Source organism: Mustela putorius, unplaced genomic scaffold (genome assembly GCF_011764305.1).
Source record: "Mustela putorius furo isolate JIRA1106 unplaced genomic scaffold, ASM1176430v1.1 tig00000174_pilon_pilon_pilon, whole genome shotgun sequence".
Taxonomy (NCBI): Eukaryota; Metazoa; Chordata; class Mammalia; order Carnivora; family Mustelidae; genus Mustela; species Mustela putorius.
In genome coordinates, this window is record NW_025421304.1 from 27,464,052 (window position 1) to 27,484,718 (window position 20,667).

A 20,667-nucleotide genomic window follows, 5' to 3' on the forward strand; every position below is an offset into this window, starting at 1 on the left:
TTGGACTTTCCGTAAGAATACAGGGAAGCAGGAACGGGGTGGTGGTGTGAAGAGACAGCAGGGAAAGAACAGTTCCACATGAGCCTGTGTTAAAGCGAAGTTTAACTTATGTGCAATGAAGTAAGAGAAAAGCATGTGGAAGGAAGCCAAAGGGATGGCTGGACTTGAAATAAAAGTTTTCGTCCCACAACAGTGACTAAAGCAATGGCGCTCAAAATGCAGTTCCTGGATGGGCGGCAGCAGCATGAGTGCCCGAAATCAGAGATGTGCAGGTGAGCCCCGAAATGTGACTTAACAGGCCTTCCAGGAAATTCTGATGCACAGTCAAGTTTGGGACCAAGGCTTTGGAGGAAGACACTGAGGGTGTCCTGAAACCTAGGCCCTGGATGGGAAATCAAAGGGGAACTCAACTGGGTGAGAAACCTTCCCACGCGTCCCTGGTGGGCAGCACCTTAGACTGCAGGTCCGGGCCACCTCCTGCCCCTCCCTCCCGCTGCAGCCTCTGGCTCCGGGGGTCGGATCTCCCTCCACCAGGGCCCTGCTGCTCTTGGCAGATAAAGTGAGAGGATTAGGTGTCTCTGCCAGCAAACACCTGCTGCCCCTTATCTTAAACTCCTCTCTGAAAAACCTGAATAAGGCCTGCAACTCTATCTTCAGCAGAGACTAATAATAAAACCAAACAGCCACTGTGCAGGCTGGCCTTCCTCCCCTGGGAGTTTTGGAAGGTGTTGAGGAGGAAAAGTGGCCTTTTCTAGCCAAGCCTGGGCTCTGTTCATGGATCTAGATTCCCCTGGCAATGGAACTCTGAGAGATTTGGAAAAAAAAACAAAAAAACCAACAAACCCGGGCCTGTAATAAGTCAAAATATGTTAAGTCACCAGTGCTAACCACTCAGAGTTTAGCACCCATAAATTATCAGTGTCATTGGCCATACCAGTGGCAACTGCCTGGCTGTTTGACTTGACATACCTGGAATGTGGATCCTTCCTATTTTGTGGTGCAACAATTCAGTATGCATCCTTCCAACGTCTCCCTCCCATGTTTCACATACATTTTGCATTATACCTTTCATAACAGGGCTGAGGAGGCTGCCTTAATGTCTGCAACCCAGTCGGGATGGGTTAGCATTTATTGGAACTCACCAGCACGCATGGACGTGAATGATTCTAGTCTTTTTCCTTAACAATGTTGAAACAAACTCTGGAGCACCCAGCCCTGCAAATGCTTCAGAGCCAGTCCTCCCGTGACTAGGGATGGGTGAGAGGGGTCCCCGTGGCCTTGTTTGGAATCAAGGCTGCCCACTTCCAAGTGGAGGGGTCAGTCCAGGATGACAGCTTTCTGTTGAAAGGATCCCCTCAGGCTCACTCTGTTAAGGGATGTCCACCCCAGGCTTAAAATCCAAAGTCACAGATCCCTAGTCCAATAAAGAAAAATGAAATTGTAAGGGTGCCTGACTTAGTCGGTGGAGCCTGCAACTCTTCATCTTGGGGTCTTGAGTTTAAGCCTCACGCTGGGTGTAGAGATTACTAAAAAAATTAATTTTTTCAATGAACTTGTTGGAGGAGGGCGTCAGGTGGCTGAGAGACTTGCCTCTTTGGCCTCATCTTCCTGGTGTTTCTCCTTAACCTCCAAATGCAGAGCAGTTTGATAACTGCCCCCCAATCCCCCCCGGTCATTTTTCAGATGGGAGAAGAGAAGAGTTTCCAAAAGGAGGCACTCTCCGGGATCCGTCCAGCGGGGCTGAGATGGGCAGAGCCCAGGCCTCCCTTCGTGCATTTTCCCTTGCTGCTAACCTGAGCAGATGGGCTGCGGATAGGACCGATCTCCCCAGGTGAGCTTTGTCCAGGCCCTTGAGGCAGCTTGAGGGAAATGACTCATCCTTGGAAGGTAGGCAGGTAGCTGAGGCCTCAAATTCATTGCCTCTTGTTCTCAGCACAGACTTTCCTTGACTCCCAGTCCACCAGGGATGCGGCGAGAAGATCTGGGAAAGGAAATGCTGAGGGATGTCCAGTCAGCAGCGGGCCCTGAGCTTAGCTTGGTGGGTGAGGGCAGTCACAATGGAAAGCCCCTTTTCCAGCCCACACCGTGTATGTCCACTTCCAAAACAGAGAGCCAACTCCTTTTTGGCTAAATGTAGAGCTATTTCCACTTTTCACTAAAGAAGCATGGTTCAGGGCGCAGGTTCAAATTCCAGCACTGCCAGCGTATGACGCCTTAGACAAATCTCTTAACATCTTTGCGCCTCGCTCTTCTCATCTTTAAGATGGAGGACTAAATGCAAGGCCGCCTAAGTGTTATCTCTACTGTGGTGATTGCTGACAGACTGACAGGACCAGTTACTGCTCCTTTATCTCCTCTGAGTGGAAACTGCACGTCCCACCCCGAGGGAGACATTTCGATCTGCACAAAGCCACTTCAGGGGTGAGAGCGGTAGTGGTTTCCCCTCAAGCCCTTCCCCCAAGCGCCCAGCAGAGGGCACTCTTCACCCGAACCTCAGGTTGGCCTTGCGCCTTCCAGCATGGACACGGAGGGCAAGGTCTACAGGAAGGGAGTCGGAGGGCAGGGCCAGCCCACTGGCTGACTTGCACCTTGCACAGGAGTCCGCGGTTTGCCAGCAACTGCCTTGGACGTTTTGGTGGTGATAATGGAGGCGGTGGCGGTGGCGGCAGTCAGTATCCGGCCGTGTCTGGCCAGTTACCTACATTCTCCCACCAGCAGCCCTGGGAGAGCGTTTTCATGCTTCCTTTATAAAAGGAAATTGAGGGTAAGGAGAGTAAAGGCCATACATAGACAGGAAGTGATGGAGACAGTTTTGGGGTCCAGATCTCCTTGATTCCCAAGTATGAACTCTTTTTACTATTAGGAATAAAAATCCCAGGGGTGCCTGGCTGGTTCAGTCGGTGGAGCCTGAGACTTGATCTTGGGCTGTAAGATCCATGCCTACCATGGGTGTAGAGATTTCTTAAAAATAAAGTCTTAAAAAAAAAAAAATGAATAGGAATGCCTGGGTGGCTCACTCAGTTAAGCGTCTGCCTTTGGCTCAGGTCATGATTCCAGGATCCTGGGATTGAGATCTACATGGGTCTCTCTATTGCAGCTATAACAGGGTGTAGGGCAGAGAGGCAGTGGGAGAGGGTCTTCATATATGGCAGAGAGGCCCCCACGCAAGGCAGAGTTGACCCCACCTGACCCTGAGACTCTGAGCCTCTGGCATAGAAAACCCACAGCATGTCCAACCATTTCTGGGGCCCCATTTCTGGGGAGTCTGTGGGGACATCAGCGCAGGGCTTTTTTGTTCATTCACTTAACTATTTGCCAAGAATGTGTCATGTGCCAGGCACTAGTCTAGGTGCTGGAGATATAGGAATGCAGAAAATATTAGAAATACCAGCCCTAATATATTGGGGGCTCTGGGCAAAATTGTGTGTAGAGCCCACATACCATACGAGTTGACTAAACTCTTAAATAAAAATATTATATCTTCCTACTGGAACAAGGATATTTTCACAGCCATCTGGAAAGCCAGGTTTTAATCTGGATTTTCAGACCTCTGGAATACTGGTTCAGAATGTGACAGCTCAGGCAGAGTTAGCCCTCAGCCTAGAAGCAGTGGTCAACCCACTTTTCTTTTCTTTTTTTTTTTTTTTAAGATTTTATTTATTTGACAGACAGAGATCACAAGTAGGCAGAGAGGCAGGCAGAGAGAGAGGTGGGGAAGCAAGCTCCCTGCTGAGCAAAGAGCCTGATGCAGGGCTCAATCCCAGGACCCTGGGATCATGACCTGAGTTGAAGGCAGGGGCTTTAACCCACTGAGCCACCCAGGCGCCCCTCAACCCACTTTTCTACCCACACCATGAGGTTCCTGTGTGTACACCCCAGATCATGCATCCAAGCTTTGTCCACTGATCCTCACAGACAGTCTTCTATCCCCTGGGCCTAGGAACGTGTACCTGGGCTATGCTGGCTATCCTTTGGACAATCCTGGGGAGGGCCTGGGACCATTTGGGCAAAGAATGGTGTAGAGGACAGGGAGGGGACCCAGGTTCTAGCAGTCACAACTCGGCTTCCTGGAAGGGTGGGAGAGCCAGAGCAGGGCCTTCTAGAGCACAATGCAGAGGCCCTTCCTGCCCAGTCTACGGGCGATCCTGCTAACAACATTCACTGGGAGAGAGACCGTGAGCAAGACAAAATACATGGAACAGTGAAAGGTGAGGCTCTAGAGGAAGATCAAGTTGGGATAGGGTGCAAGGACAGAATGGGGGCGGGGCTCAGTTCTAGTAGTCAGCGAGACTCACTGAGAAGGTGGCGTGTGCCAAAAGACTGGAGGATACTAGAGAGCAAGTATGCAGGTATGTTTGAATAAAAGGAACAAGTGCAAAGGCCCTGAGGCAGGAGTGCGCTTGGTGGGATTCAGCAGGGAGGCCACTGTGGTCAGAGCGGGGAAAGAGCAAGAGTGCTGTGGGAGATGAAGTCAGACAGGCAAGGAGGGGGTCCAGGGTGCCCAGGCCTGAGCCGCTGCCCCCACTCCAGGGCGGGAGGCAGAGTCCAAGAAGCCCTGAGAGAAGCCTGACTCAGCAACCTGGGTTCTATCCTGGAGCTGGCAAAACCTGATTCCCCCTCCACTCCATCCTCATCCACTGAGGAGGCACCAGCCCGGACCTGTCCAGGCCTGCAGGCAGCTGTAGACGGGCAGGCAGGATCTGAGGATCTTCTCCCTCAGGAGGGGAGCCTGGATGGAAAGGGTCCCCAGAGCTCACTGGGGCGGAGTCCTCGTGAGAAGCGCAGCCCCTAGAGGTGGCAGAATGGGAGTGATTCACTTGAGGGTGTGACCTCTCCTGGCCTTAGTTTCCTAAGAAAGCCGCTCTCTCCGAGACCTGGAAAGGGATGTCCGGGAGGGAATACTTGGAAAGCAGGCGGCGCTGTTGCTGCCGCTCTGGTCCTGAGGCCTCCTCCAAGTTCGGCCCCACCCGCGGCTGCCTCAGCAGATCCTGTGCCCGCTGCCCCGCCAGCCACAGGGGTGTGGAGGGCATGGGTGGGGCAGGAATGCTGGGGCTGGGCTCCATCCATTCCATCCCCGTGCCTTCCAGTAAAGCAGGGCCAGTGGGTAAAGCAGGTGTGTGTGTCACCGTGTGTCCTTCTGGAGCGCGACAGCCAAAGCTCTGTGGGGAGACAATGCTAAGTGATGCCAGGAATTGTTATCATTAGAGCTCCTATGACTTAGGAACCTACTATGCACCAGGCCATATGTTAGATTTCACTCCAAATCAGAACCAGAGATATACATTGTCCCCAGGATCCAACCCCTTTGCCCCTGGGACCTCACCTCCTGCTGCCCTTCGTCTTCCCTCAGGCTCTTGTTGTGACTCCATCAGCTGCCTGCTCCTTGGGAGATCGCCCACCTCAGGTCCCACCTCAGGGCCTTTGCATTTGCTGTGCCCTCAGCCTGATGTGCTGTTTCCCCCAAGATATCTGAGGGCTCCCTCACCTCCTTCACACACCGTCCAACTGTCAGCCTATCAGAGACTCCATCCCTGAAATTCTGTCTTTGGAAGTGGCAACCCTGCCCTCCACCCATCCTGCCTTATTTTTCTGTAGCATTTATTATCCCCCGCCCCGTTCCGTACTATGTAATTTATCTATTGACCAATCTTGTTTTCCTCCTCCCCCCACCCTTTGAAGCTTAGCTCCACAATAGCAGGATTTTTGTCCCTCTTCTTCACTGCTCCGTCCTCAACCCCCAGAACAGTCGCTGGGACATAGTTGGTACTCAGGAAATATTAGCTAAAGGAGCTTCACAACTCTCCAAGGCAGGTTTTATACATTCCTTTTTGGAAATGAGGAAACAGGTCCAGGGAGGCAGGGCAAGTCACCCATGCTCATGGGCAGATGGTAAGCAGCAGAGCTGAGAGAATTCAGGAATAACATCTCATTTAATCCCGACAGCTGTCCAAGGGACAGTCGTGAACAGCCCATTTTACAGAGGAGCAAACTGAGGCTAGAGAGGGGCACAGATGGGTGAGGAAGCTGGCTCTGTCTGTTCTGACCAAGCCATTGTTTCCTGCAAGGTGGGCTGGTATTAGGTGATAACATGAGGCAGGGACTGAAGTATTAAATGATCCTAAATCACACAGAAAGAGGTACAGTGTTTTCAATTTTCTTTCAGTCCTTTTGCTTGCATCAAGGAGAGTCCTCTTTGTGCTTAGCAAGTCTGATGACTTAAGACTTACAGTTTTCTCTCTTAACCAGAGAAAGCCTAGAATATAAACAACATTGTTCTATCATTTTATTGATATGTACTTTTTTTTATTTTTTTAAAGATTTTATTTATTTATTTGACAGAGAGAGATCACAAGTAGGCAGAGAGGCAGGCAGAGAGAGGGGGGAAGCAGGCTCCCTGCTGAGCACAGAGCCCAATGTGGGGCTCAATCCCAGGACCCTGGGATCATGACCTGAGCCAAAGGCAGAGGCTTTAACCCACTGAGCCACCCAGGCGCCCCTGATATGTACTTTCTAGTTGTAGCAAATGATACTGGTTTTTCATTTACACTATTGTTAATGTTTTTCTTTGTTTTTTTTTAATTTAAAATACATTTCCTAAAAAAAATTTTTTTTAATTTTCTATATTTATTTGACAGAGAGAGGTTACAAGTAGGCAGAAAGGCAGGCAGAGAGAGAGGGGGAAGCAGGCTCCCCGCTGAACAGAGAGCCTTATGCGGGGCTTGATCCCAGGACCCTGAGATCATGACCTGAGCTGAAGGCAGAGGCTCAACCCACTGAGTCACCCTAAAATTTTTTAAATTAAAACAATTTAAAAAAAAATAATAATACATTTCCTTAAGTTTTAAATACTAAACCCATTTAAAGAAACAATATTAAGTAAAGATTAGTAAAGTTAGATCTCAGGTATGCCATAAACAGTGAAGATGGTATTTCAAAAAATAAAGCTGTATAATTGAAATCCACGCTCTACATTTTCTATGTTCTTTCAAAGAATATTCATTTTGCATGGGGGTAACAATTTACACCCAGAAAGTAAAAGAAGAATTATGCTCTAATCTGGGTGTTAGAAGTTGCCTAGAGTTCAGGGGAGAGTAGGAGGGAACTTTAGGGGTTGGAGAAATCCAGGAAGTCTTCCTGAAGGAGGATGCCCTTTGAGTTGGCCTCAAAGGATATATCGGAGTTAGATAAGGGCTGAAAGAAAGAAGAGTCCCATGCTTTCATGTGCCATCAACCTTTGTAGAGATAAGAAAACTGGTACTCAGACAGTACTATAATAGCAAGGGATAGGAAGCCCAGTCTGACTTCAGTCTTGAGGGAACCCAATGAAGTAGAAAATAAAGTAAGCCAAGAAGGGCGGGACCAGGGTGGCAGGGTAAGGTAGGAACAACAAGGACCAGGGTGGCAATGGGAGTGGGGAAGAGATGACAAGAGAAGTTTTGGGTTTGAGACAGTAAGGAGTCACAGTGGGCTTTGGGAAAGGGGAGAAGCCTATAAGAAGAGCGGACAGTGAGCGTGAGCATGAGCTGTGAAGCCCCACTGCCAGTTACTCTCTGCCGTTCCTGACAAGTTATCAATTTCTCTATTCATTAAGAAGGGAGTAATGAGAGTACATTCCTCACACAGTTGCTACAACAATCAGATTAGTTAATGGATGTAACACACTTAGAACAGCACTTACCACATAGCAGATACTCAATAAATATTAATCCGTATAGTTTTTGTTATTATTATTAACTATAGAGTGGGCTGGAAAAAAAAAAGAGGTTGGAGTCAAGGATGCTGATTGAAAGGCTGCCACCTCTGTGCCTCAGTTTCCCTTTTGAATCACCTGCTCTCCAGGGGTTCTCCTTTCCAACTGCATGAGTTGTGGGAGCCCACGGAGTACAGGAAAGAACAACTACTAAAACTTGGTGTCCGCCTCATCATTCGGCAAATATGCATAGATCCTCTGCTAAGTGCCAGGCCCCGGGGATATATGGAAAAACAAGACAACCCCACCCCAGGCCTCCTTCATAAAGCTCTAAACTGAGGGAGGAGACAAGAAGGAACCTGGCAATTACAGTGCAGGCTGATCTTAGCCTGACCTGGTGTGGAGTCAGGGAGGGCTTCCCAGAAGAGGCAATACCCATGGGCCGCCTGGGTGGCTCAGTCAGTTAAATGTCTGTTTTTGGCTCAGTGTGTGATCCCAGGATCCTGGGATCAAGTCCCGCACTGGGCTCCCTGCTCAGCAGGGAGCCTGCTTCTCCCTCTGCCTGCTGCTCCCCCTGCTTGTGCTCTCTTTCTCTCTCTTCCTGACAGATAAATAAATAAAATCTTTAAAAAAAAAAAAAAAGGCAACACCCAAGCTGATACTTGAGGGCTGGAGAAGTTGGTCGGGGGCTAGAGAAGGAGAGCAGGAGGAGCAGCGTGTGTTCAGCGGGGTCAGGGCCATGAAGGACTTGTTGCTCTAGAGCCAGCCCTCCAGCATGTGTCGTCCATACACTTGCGTGTGTGCAAAATTCCAGATGGACAAGGCCGCTTACCCTTGTTGTTGTTCCACTGTCTGTAAGAGCAAGAGGTTGGTAACAACCCCTTGCAACCTTCCGTCTGTGGGGGGGTGGGAGTTGCTTAAATAAACTCTGCCACACTCACAGCATGGTGGGATGGCTATGCTGCCACCGAAAGCAAAGGAGGAAGCTCTTTAGGCACTGCTTGCCGAGTGAAAAAGCAAGTTGGAAAACAGTGTGTAAAATGTGCTACTTTTTGTGTAAAAAAAAGAGGAGGAAAATGAGACTGTATGATTTTTTTTTTTTAAAACATGCAGAGAGAGGGGCACCTGGGTGGCTCAGTGGTTAAAGCCTCTGCCTTCGGCTCAGGTCATGATCACAGAGCCTGAGCCCCGCATCAGGCTCTCTGCACAGCGGGGAGCCTGCTTCCCCCTCTCTCTCTCTGCCTGCCTCTCTGCCTAGTGGGGCTCCATCCCAGGACCCTGAGCCGAAAGCAGAGGATTAACCCACTGAGCCACCCAGGTACCCCTACTTAATTATTGAATTTAAATCTAAATAGCCACACTTGGAGGGACCCCTGGCAGGAAAAGCATGCAGCTCCTGATCTTGGGGTCATGAGTTCCAGCCTCACGTTGGGGGTAGAAATTACCTATAAATGAATGAACGAACAAACCAGTGAACTAACTCCCTAACTTTAAAAAGCCACCTGTGGAAAGGGGAAATTACCAGCTCAGAAGATGATGCTGTCACCCAAGTGGGGGTGACGATGCGTGGGACGAGGGTGTAGACCGAAGTGGGTAGATGCAGGGATATTTGAGGATTGGGTGAGTGATCAGAGGTGGGTTGATCAGTGTGCGAAAGGATGGAATTAGAAGGGCGCCTGGCTGGCTTAGTCTGTAGAGCATGTGACTCTCAGTCCTGGGGTTGGCAGTTCAAGCCCCACATTGGGGGGGGAGATTTTACTAAAATAATAATAACTAACTAAATAAAGGAGTTACAGACCAAATGTTCAAGTTTCTGGCCTGAGCAACTGTTGAATAATGGTGCCGCTTTCTGAAATGAAGAAAACAAAACGGACGGGCTGGCGAAGAGCGATGATAGGTCTGGTGTTGGACTGAGCGTTTGGAGGGGCTGTGGGACGTGTGAACACAGATGGTCAGGTGCAGGGGAGTCCCAGGGAATGAGGCTGTGGGGAGAGGTCTGGGCTGCCCACAGGCCGGGGACGCTGGCTGGGAGGGGCGCCAGCTTCCCACATCATCCTGCTTCCCCGGTTAGAGAGGAAGGAATAAAGGAGAAGTGGTGGCCCCTTCAAGGGCTTTACTTTGTCGTTCCCATCTCTGTGGCGCGGTTGCCTGGGGAGAGAAGTAAAAGCGGAGGGGTGAGGCCTGAGGACAGGCGGCGGGGGAGAGTGCTTCAGGGACCCAGCTGTGTCGTTTCACGAGGTTCCAGGCAGTTGGGAGGCAGCGGAAGTAAGAGCAACAAGACATCGTGTTGCGCCCTGGTACTTCCTCGCAGGCCGGGTGGTGAGAACACGTGAGCACGGGCAAGGAAGATGCCAGCGGCCCCGCCCCACGGAATCAGAGAGTCTATGAACGTCTCGACAAGAACAGCTGTAAAGCTGAATCTCAATGAGCCAACGAGAAATTCAAAAAGAAATGATGAATAAAGCTATAAGAGTAATAATAAAAATCCCCTTGTCTCAAGAGCTTAAGAAAACTTGGGAAAGCCAGGTAATCTGCAGTGTCCTTTCTTTTACCTTTTATCCCACTCTAAGCAGGTGGCCAGAGCAATCTAATCTTTTTAAGATACAAATTTGAGGCGCCTGGGTGATTCAGTGGGTTAATGTCTGCCTTCAGCTCAGGTTACATCCCAGGGTTCTGGGGTCAAGTCCTGCAGGGGGTTCCTTGCTCAGTGGGGAGCCTGCTCCTTCCTCTGCCTGCTGCTCCCCCTGCTTGTGCTCTCTCTCTCTCTCTCTTTCTGTCAAATAAATAAAATTTTTAAAGACACAGATCCAATAACATTCATTGTACCGTAGGATAAGGATATCATAACCCCCATTTGACAGGTGAGAATATAGAGAGGGTCACCCAGCTGGCTCAGTCAGCGCAGCGTGGGACTCTTGATCTTGGGGTTGTGAATTCAAGCCCACACTGGGGACAGAGATTACTTAAAAATAAAATACCTTAAAAAAATAAATATGAAATTTTTTAAAATGAGGATAAGAGGGGTGTCTGGGTGGCTCAGTGGGTTAAGCCTCTGCCTTCGGCTCTGGTCATGGTCTCAGGGTCCTGGGATCGAGCCCCGCATCGGGCTCTCTGCTCAGCAGGGAGCCTGCTTCTCCCTCTCTCTCTGCCTGCCTCTCTGCCTGCTTGTAATCTCTCTGTCAAGTAAATAAATAAATAAAATCTTTTTTTTATAAAACGGGGGATAAGAAAGGTAGTGAAACAGGAGAGATTTGTACTCAGGACTTCTTAATCCCAAGGTCCTTATACTGCAGCCCATTTCTGGGCCCAGTGCCTCATCCTCCCGTCCCTGGCATTTCTCGCTCCCTCGGCTGTTGGCGGCCTTTGGCCAGTGTCTGTCTGCCCCTCCCCCCACTTCTCCACCCTTCCGTTCTACTCTCCTTCCGTCACCGTCTCAATGGAAATGAAGCCACGACCGTTTCTGGTGGAATGCACTTTATGCTCCTTGGGAAATATTTTAAATGTAGATCTCATGTGTTGTTTCCATTCAGGAAAAAACGATAAAGCCGAGTCACTCCATCCTTAGATATCTGTCGCTCTCTTTTTTTTACTTCCCCTAGTAATTCATTTGACCCTCAGTTAAAGAGGAGAAGTTCCCCTAATCCTAATCAACAAGTAGATCAGGTTGCTCATGCTCCTGCTGGCTGGGGTCAGGAGCAAGCTTATTTTTCCAGGCGTATTAGCCATCTTGACTCATGAGCCACCAGGGAATAACTTCCGGTTTTTAATTTCAAGTGTTTCAGATGGCTGCTTACAGACACGCTCCCCGGCCCCTCTGTGCCCACCAGATTTCTTGCTTAGACAGTTACAGTGGCTTTTGAGTGTCGCTGCCTCCCAAGAACTATCCCTCCCCCCATGTGTGCCAGAATGACCTTTCCAGAACATAGATCTCATCATGTCCCTTTTCTTTGCTTAAGCATTTCTGTTCCGTTCCCATGACCTACTAGATGAAGTCGAACTAGGCTCTCATGTGAAGCCCTCCAAGAACCCTGACCTAAACTGACCTTCCAGCTGTAATTGCTGCCCACCCATAACATCTCCCTGGGTGCAGGCCCCATAGGTCACAAGGGACAACTCACTCTTCCGGAACATAGGCTTTCCTGTTGCCTCTTCTTTGCCCGTGCTGTTCTCCTACCTTCTTCACCCTCCCTGAATCTGATAAACTCTGACAAGCATTTCCTCCGCCATACTTTCCTGGGAGAGTAAGAATTGCCTGCTCCCTCGACTTTTTGTTCCTTACTCCAGGAGAGCTCATAAGGGTCTCCCTCTTTAGGTCAAACGCTCACTAAGAGCCTCTGCCTTTAACATCCCCAGCTCACTCTTTTTTTTTTTTTTTAAGTTTTTTATTTTGATGGGCGCCTGGGTGGCTCAGTTGGTTAAGCGGCTGCCTTGGGCTCAGGTTGTGATCTCCAAGTCCTGGGATCGAGGCCCCTCTTCCCCCTGCTGTAGGCTCCCTGCTCGGTGGGGAGCCTGCTTCTGCTTCTCCCTCCCTCTGTTTGTGCTCTCTCTCTTGCTATCTCTCTCACCATCTCTCTCTGTCAAATAAATAAATAAATAAATCTCTTTTGAAAGATTTTACATAAAAATAAATAGATAGAGAGTTCTGCTTTTTTTTTTTTTTTTTTAAGTAATCTCTACACCTAACATGGGGCTCAAATTTACAACCCCGAGATCAAGAGTCACACGTTCCACTGACTGAGCCAGCCAGGCGCCCCTCCAGCCCACACTCGTGCTGCAGCACCCTGCAGAGGACCTGGGACCCAGGCAGGTGCTGAGAAATGCTCAACTGAAACCCAAGACTGAAAACCTCTGAATCCCATCTTCACATTTCAGTAAAAGGAGTTAATTGCTGGTCTCTCAAGTCTCAATACCACTTTGCCCCTCCTTTAGCCCATAGGGGACTTGGTTCTTGCCTTCTTGGTTCTTTCTTCCAGGAAATCTTTGGGTTTGAAGTCTTTCTCCTATGAGCATTGCCTTAGCATCTACATTAATGCACTCATCACCCTGAATTATAAATGCCTCTTTACCTATCTACCTCCTCCAGTAGTCTAAGGACATCCCCCACCCTCCAACCAAGGGCAGTAACTGTGGGTCTCGCCCAGGGCAAGTAACTTGTGATAGTTAATAGAGAGCACTTTCAGCATGTCCAATGTGTTTTGAGCACTTTACATATACTCACATATTAAAAAAAAAAAAAAAATTTTTTAAGTAAACGCTTCTCCCAACGCGGGGCTTGAACTCATGACCCAGAGATCAGGAGTCCCATGCTTTTCCAACGAAGCCAGCCAGGCGCCCCTGTGTACTAACTCATTTAAATGCTAGAAGAACCCCACAAGGTGGGTATTATTGGCCCCATTTCCCAGAAGCGCAAACTGAAGCCAGAGAGATTCTAAACTGGCCCAAAGGCGCACAGCCAGGAGGTAGGGATTTTAGTCCAGGCGGTCTGGCTCCTGGCTGGCTCTTATCCACCGCACCATAGTAACTGCAGAGGTGAGCTGATGGAAGGGGAGCCCGGCACACCCTGGACTCCTGCTCCTCTTCCCCCAGGAGATAGAGTCCTGTGCCAGACTGCAGGGAGTTGCCCAAATACGAGGCCAAGATCTGTGCTAATAAAGCTTCTTGGCGAATAGCATTTTAATAAAGACTTGTTGTTTTCCTCTGCCAGAGAAGCCACCCCATTTCCTGCTGCCCCCCCAGGGACAGCCTGGCCATGGCTAACCTGGCTTTGCTGGAGAATTAACCTCTGGAGTAGCTTCAGGAACAAAAAAACCTCGTAGCACGGAGCCTGCTGCTAAAGCTCTTCAAGGCCATCCCCCACTCCCTGCTGGGGGGCACAAGGAATGGCTCAAAATCCTGCAAAGAGGCACATTATCTTTGACTCAGTAACTCCCCTTGGAGAAATTTATCCTCAAGACCTACCATACAGGTCATCAAAGGTGTATATATAAAGGGATTCCTCATAACGTTGTTTATAAGAATAAGCACTGGGAAAAAACCCAGGTTTACCCGAAGGCTATTAGTTTAATAAATTATAGGTATCTAAACAGTGGGAAATAATACAACCATTAAAATGCTATTAGGAATCTATGTTTATTGTCAAGGTAGGCTGTCCATGAGCAGTTACAGAGTACAAACACAGGTTACTTTATAGAAGTAAAGTAACCTTCTATAAACTATAGAATGGGGTAGTTTATTCCTGGAGGATACATGGAGGATGGTAACAGCAGTTGCCTTTGGGGAGGGCAACAAAGGGGCTGGGGGACCAGAGAAGAAGAGTTACTTTTTTTTTTTTTTTTAAGATTTTATTTATTTATTTGATAGAGAGAGACATAGCGAGAGAGGGAGCACAAGCAGGGGGAGTGGGAGAGGGAGAAGCAGGCTTCCCGCAGAGCAGGGAGCCCGACTTGGGGCTCCATCCCAGGATCCTAGGATCAGGATCTGAGCCGAAGGCAGACACTTAATGATTGAGCCACCCAGGTACCCTTTAAGAATTAATTTTTGAGTAATCTTTACACCCAACGTGGGTCTTAAAGTTACAACCCTTGGATTAAGATGTGCACCTTCCTCTGACTGAGTCAGCCAGGCACCCCAAATATGCTGCATTTTAAAAAATCATTCTTGGGGCACCTGGGTGGCTCAGTTGGTTAAGTGTCTGCCTTCAGCTCGAGTCGTGATTTCGGAGGCTTGAAACTGAGTTCAACCCCTTCAGGTTCCCTGTTCTGCGGGGAGCCTGCTTCTCCCTCTGCCTGCTTTTCCTCTGCTTGTGCTTGCTTGTTCTCTCTGACAAAATAAAATAAAATAAAATAAAAATAAAATGAAATAATAAAATAAAATAGGATTTATAAATAAAAAAATAAATACCTATTCTCCTGTCAATGGACATCTAGGGTTTTGTTTTTGTTTTTGTTTTTGTTTTTTTACATTTTTACTCTTACGGTAATACAGCTATGGATATTCTTGTATGATTCTCATGCTGCACATGTTTTTGGTGATTTCTCTGGTTAAATGCTGAGCGAGGGGCTGTAGGGTAGAGGCTGGGGTACAGGGTTTGTAAATGTTCCGTTTCACTAGAATCGCGCCAGTTGACACTCCCACCAGCGCATGAAAGGATGCTGTTAGTTCATGTTCTTTGCTACCCTGTTTAGTTAGTTCTTACCTTTGCCAGCTGAATGAGTGGGAGATTTATTTCTCAGCACTTAACTTTTCATTCCTCTCAGACTTTGTACCATGTACCAGGTACATTAGTTACTCAAATATAGATGTATATAATCGTATAGATAGGTATAACCATATCTATCTATCTACAATCATATCCATCTATATATCTGTATTACTTAGTAATAATTATATATCAGGAAATATATATCTGAGCATATCTTAGGTATAACTCAAATGTCAACTGTGGTTAACTCCAGGATAATAGGTGATTTTTATTTTAGTTTTCTTTTTTGTTTATCTCTGCATTAACATTTTTTTCTTGGGGATGCCTTGGTGGCTCAGTGGTTTAAGCATCTGCCTTTGGCTTGGGTCTTGATCCTAGGGTCCTGGGATGAGTCCCACACGGGGCTCTTTGCTGAGTGGGGAGCCTGCTTCTCCTTCTGCCTGCCGTTCCCCCTGCTTGTGCTCTCTCTTTCTCTCTCTCTCTGACAAGTAAATAATTCAAATCCTAAAAAAAGAGACTCACTCTCCTGTCCTTTCTGAGTCTCCTGGACAAATCTATACTCTCTACGTCGTCAATAAACTCTGTTCTCACTTCCTCTCAGCTCGTGTTTGATTTCTATCCTGTCTGAAGCCAGGGATCATCTTGGCTGGTCCTGTGGGATCTCACTCTGGGGCATTGGACCCAACCAGCATCAAAAATGTGGACCTCAAGGGCGCCTGATGGCTCAGTCAGTTAAGCCTCCGATTCTTGATTTCAGCTCAGGTCACCATCTCAGGGCAATGAGATCGAGCCCTGTGTCGGGCTCCATGCCCAGTAGGGAGTCTGCTTGAGATTCTCTCTCTTCCTCTCCCTCTGCCTCTCCCCTTCTCACATGTGTGCACATGCTCGTTCTCTGTCCAAAATAAAATAAAATAATTTTTTTCTTTTTTCTTTCAGATTTATTTATTTATTTATTTTATAGAGAGAGCATGTGTGTGTACACCAGTGGTGGAAGGGTGGGGGGGCTGTAGTGGGGGAGGGACAGAGGCAGAGGGAGAGAAGCTCAAGCCGACTCTTCGTCATGGGGCTTGATCTCACGAGCCTGAGATCATGACCTGAGCCAAAACCGAGTGTCTGACGGTCAACTGACTGAGCCACCTAGACACCCCTAAAATCTTTTTCTACTGTGGATATTTATTACTTGTATAATCTCCTCCTCCTCCTCCTCCTTCTCCTCCTCCTCCTCCTCCTCCTCCTCATATTCTCTCTCACTCTTGCTCTCTCTCAAATAAATAAAATCTTTTAAAAAATATGTTAAAAAAAGAAAGGGAAAATATATGGTGCTCAGCATTAGTCATTGAGTAAATACAAAGTAAACCAGAATAATATACCACCATACAACTTTTAGAGTGGCTTGAATTTAAAAGACTTTCCATACTTTGGGTGCCTGGCTGGCTCAGTCAGTAGACCATGGGACTCATGATCTCGGGGCTGTGAGTTCGAGCCCTGCGTTGGGTTGGGTGTAGAGATTATGTACAATCTTTTTTTTTTTTTTTTTTTGAGATTACTTAAAATCTTTAGAAAAGAGAAAGGACCTTGCCTTTTATCTAGTTCAGTTGTTATATATGTTTTTTGTTTTTCCTCTAATTTTAGTTAAAATCCTGCAGTGGCTCCTCATTGCTCTGAGGACACAGGCCCAGCTGCTGACCGTGAGTGCCAGCACCCAGCAGTCCCCTTACCTGCCTGTTGGGCCCCGTCTCCTGCATCTCCCTCCTCCAGCTAGACTGAACTGCCTGAAAATGCTGAGCCCTCTTTTCTGGGCTTCTGCCCAGGTGGTGACTTCAGGCACTCTGGCTAACTCTGATGTCACTTCCCACAGGAAGCCTTCCCTGAGCCCCTTATGCCCTCCTATCGTGTGACTTGTTAATCTTGAATCATTACCACCAGCTCTAGTCTCCAAGCTCTAGTCTAATAGCTCATGGCTATTCTAGGTGCTAAGATACTCTATTGAAATTTTTCCGTATCATTGGCAATCAGTTGGTTCCCTGAGTCCTTCAAGTGCTCCCCATACCAGGGGGGCTATCTTTCATACCCCCCAGACATCCCTGTCACCCAGTAATCAAAAGGGTAGGGGCCCGGGGCCCCCTGCTCTGGTGTTAAGGGCTGGTGTTTATTTTGAGTGGTCTGGTGCTGTCCTTCTCGCTTTTCGCCCTCGGTTGTGAATACCTGCTTCCCTTGTCTGTTTATTCCACCAGAGCAAAAGCTCCTTCAGGGCAGAAAGACACTCCCCTCACCAGGAAAACACTTGGCACATGCTAGGTGCCCAGTGGGTACTTACCCCATGAATGAACGGATGAGTGAGTGAGTGAAAGCAGCCTGAGAAGTTACAGAGTCACTCTGCAAAACCTTGGACCCCTCCTCACCCTCAGTCTGGACTCCAGAGTTTCTTCTTGCGTTGGAAACCTTGCTCTTTGCCCAGGTTTTATCACTCGGCTGGTCTACACCCCTGCAGGAGGCTCCCCCCCACCCGCCACCATCTGACTCAGCCTCACCTTCCCCTCCTATGCAACTTGGACTCTCGCTGAGAATTGCCGATCCTCGGAGGATGGAGACGTATCCCTTTCTTCCACGAACCCATGAGCAGACAAGCACACATGTGCACACAGGCACAAGCAAACCCAGCCATGCGTGCCCAGGACTGTCAACGTGCCCACTGACTGGTAAGGTGACTGCCTCAGTGGGGTTTACCCTGGGCTTCCCTGGTTTCAACACTGAGGGTCCTACACCCCAGGAACCCCGACGGTCCCTGGCAAACAGGGATGGTCTCTCTAGCACTGGGTTGGTTGGCTCATTCTTCATGGACAGTGGAGGGGTGACGAACTTCAGGATGGGGTTCTGTATTGCTGGTGCTGAGCCCAGGACTTGGCACATGGTGGGTTTGCCATAGCTCTGCCACTTGTTATCCCTGAAAAATCATTTCACCTCTTGGTCTCCTCAAGAGGGGGCAGGATAGTGTCTTCCTCACAGAGGTGCTTGAGACAGTAACAATAAAAGTGCCTGGGACTAGACCCTGGAACACACTGAGTGTTATGTAAATGAGAGCCATTTTTGCTGTTATAATTATATATGTGTGTGGATGAAAGGTTTCTAGAGTTTTCCATTTGTGAAAGAAACAAAACCAGTAGGAGGTAGAGGACTACAAAAGTCACCCCTCTGCTAAGCTTGCTCTTAGCAAAACTCTCCTCCCCACTTAAGAAAGAAAACAGCTTAATTCTGACAAAATTCATAAACCACACAGTTTCCCCATTTAAAGCATTCAATTCAGTGGGTTTTCGTTTTTTTTACAAGGTTGTGAGATCATCACCACAATCTTTTCTTTTCTTTTTTTTTCTGTCACCACAATCTAAGTTTAGAACATATGCCTCCCTCTCTAAAGGAAGGTTCCAACTCCAGTAGCAGTCACTCCCAAAGTCCCTCTTACCCCCAAATCCTGCCCAGCCCTAGGCAACCACTAATCTATTCTCTGTCTCTATGGATTTGCTTCTTCTGGACCTTTCATAAAAATGGACTTGTACTTGGCTTTCTGTGTCTGGCTTCTTTGACTGAGCATATCATGTTTTCAAGGTTCATCCAGGTGGTAGTGGGCAGCAGAGCTCCATTCCTTCTCCTAGCTAATGCCCCACCACCCTCCTTTAATCCCTGTTAGGTGTATCTAGAAAGGGTTAAACACTTAGCCTAGTCAGAACAAGTTTGCATTTGTGGAGGCAGAGACCAAATGCTTTTTTATTTTTGCTCTGTTTCTATCTTATTCATTTTATCTTATATTTTCTCTTGCCCTTCCTCATTGGTTTTACTTTATCTTTAAAAAAAATTTTTTTTTTAGATTTTATTTGTAAGTAATTTCTAACCCCAATGTGGGGCTTTTACAACCCTGAGATTAAGGGTCCCACACTCCCTTGGGGCGTCTGGGTGGCTCACTTGACAGGCAGAGATCACAAGTAGGCAAAGAGGCGGGCAGTTGGGGGGTGTGGGGAGCAGGCTCCCAGCTAAGCAGAGAGCCTGATGCGGGGCTCGATCCCAGGACTCTGGGATCATGACCTGAGCAGAAGGCAGAGTCTTAACCCACTGAGCCACCCAGCCCCCCGCCCTGTTGTATGGCTTTTTACTGCTTTTATTTTTTAAATATTTTCCCAAAGATTTATGTATTTATTTGACAGAGAAAGAGAGAGAACGAGCTCAAGCAGAGGGAGAGGCAGGCACAGAGAGAGGGTGAAGCAGGCTTCCAAAGGAGCAGGGTGCCAGAAGCAGGGCTCCATCCCAGGACCCTGGGATCATGATCTGAGCTGAAGGCAGACGCTTAACCGACTGAGCTACCCAGGCTCCCCAACAAAGTCCTACTTTTTAGTGGTGGAAGAAAAAAATTGAAGTTCGAGAAGGAGGGGCTTTCTCCAGCCATCCCTGTGGATGACGTCTTGAGCTTGGGGAGAAGGAGTGGGGTCTTCTCTGGTGCCGGGAGAGGCTTGTTGCGGGGAGCCCACGGCCCACGGACTGCACTCGGGGAAACCCTTAGCGTCGGGAAGTGTGGAAATAGTTAATGTTTGTCTAGCACTTCCTGGGTGCCCTGTTCCCTTGGGTTCCTCACAACCAGCCAACAATGTAGGTGCTACTGTGATCCCCATCTGTACAGATGAGGAAATTGAGGACCAAAGGGAGTTTAAGTGGCTCATTTAAATACCTAAAACTAGCTGGTGGAAGCATAAGGCTGAGACTCAGGCAGTGAGTGCCTACGGCTATGCTGGGACCCGGTTTGCCATACTGGTCTTGGAGCTGGGGCACCAGCCTCAAGCCTGCCTCTGCTGGGAGCTGGCCCTTCCCTCTGAGCCTCACTCTCAGCTCCTCGGGAAAATGGGGATCACACGTTCTGCTCTGCTCTGCGGCAGGTCAGAGAACCACGTGGCCCACCTGGGGCTGGCCCCTCTGGTTGCAGCTGTGTGGGTCCCCCACCCCACCCCACCCCACCCCATGGTGGAGGGGAGCTCCAGCCCTGCTGAGCGATCAGCAACTTGAGCTCTGCTCTTACCAGCTTCTCCTGGCTGCCCTGGGGTCTGGAATTTCAGGTCAATTTGACAGATTATTTCTTGCTCAATTAAGCAAGGTTTACCTCTCAGTTGGACAGTTACCTGTTAAGTAAAAGCCTGCCCTGACCTTAGCAGTACAGCATGGAGATTAAGAGGCCTTGGAGAGGAGGGGCCCTGGGTTCAAATTCCAGTTCTATCCCTTTTACTGGGTAACCCTGGATAAATACTAGGAGCCTCTGCTTCTAAATGGGGAAAATGGAAGCAGTGACAGTACCCAGAGGAAAGCATATAATGTACGATGAGCTCCAAGGCATGATAGCTATTTTTTTTTAATCATACCGTATACTGCAGTCAGCATTCAATAAAGAAATGGATGAATGTTGACCTGTCTGCATCCCTCATTACCTTTGAGCTTCTTAGGAGCAGGAAACTTTTTTTTAAGAGATTTAAAAAAATCTCTCTCGAGAGAGAGAAACCACGAGCAGGAGGAGAGGGGCAGAGAGAGAGGAGGAGCGAGAAGCAGACTCCCCAATGAGCAGGGAGCCTGACTCAGGGCTCAATCCAAGGACCCTGAGATAATGACCTGAGCTGAACGCAGATGCTTAACTGACTGAGCCACCCAGGCGCCCCAGGAAACAATTTTTTAAAACTTCGATTATTATTTTTTTTTCTCAGTTCAAGTTTAATAGAAACAACTAAAGATCAAAAGTGGTGCCCCA

The 20,667-nt window shown here is 48.3% G+C and overlaps 1 protein-coding gene across 1 annotated transcript in view; it reads left to right on the forward strand.

Annotated features, from left to right (window-relative positions):
- Window positions 1–10,137, forward strand: part of CDH3 (cadherin 3) — a 57,478-nt gene extending 47,341 nt beyond the window's left edge. The window contains exons 16-17 of the mRNA XM_045076222.1: window positions 1,684–1,831; window positions 10,002–10,137. Of these exons, the coding sequence (XP_044932157.1) occupies window positions 1,684–1,797 (114 nt within the window). The 3' untranslated portion in view covers window positions 1,798–1,831; window positions 10,002–10,137. The remainder of the gene's footprint in view (window positions 1–1,683; window positions 1,832–10,001) is intronic.
- The last annotated feature ends 10,530 nt before the right edge of the window (window positions 10,138–20,667 follow it).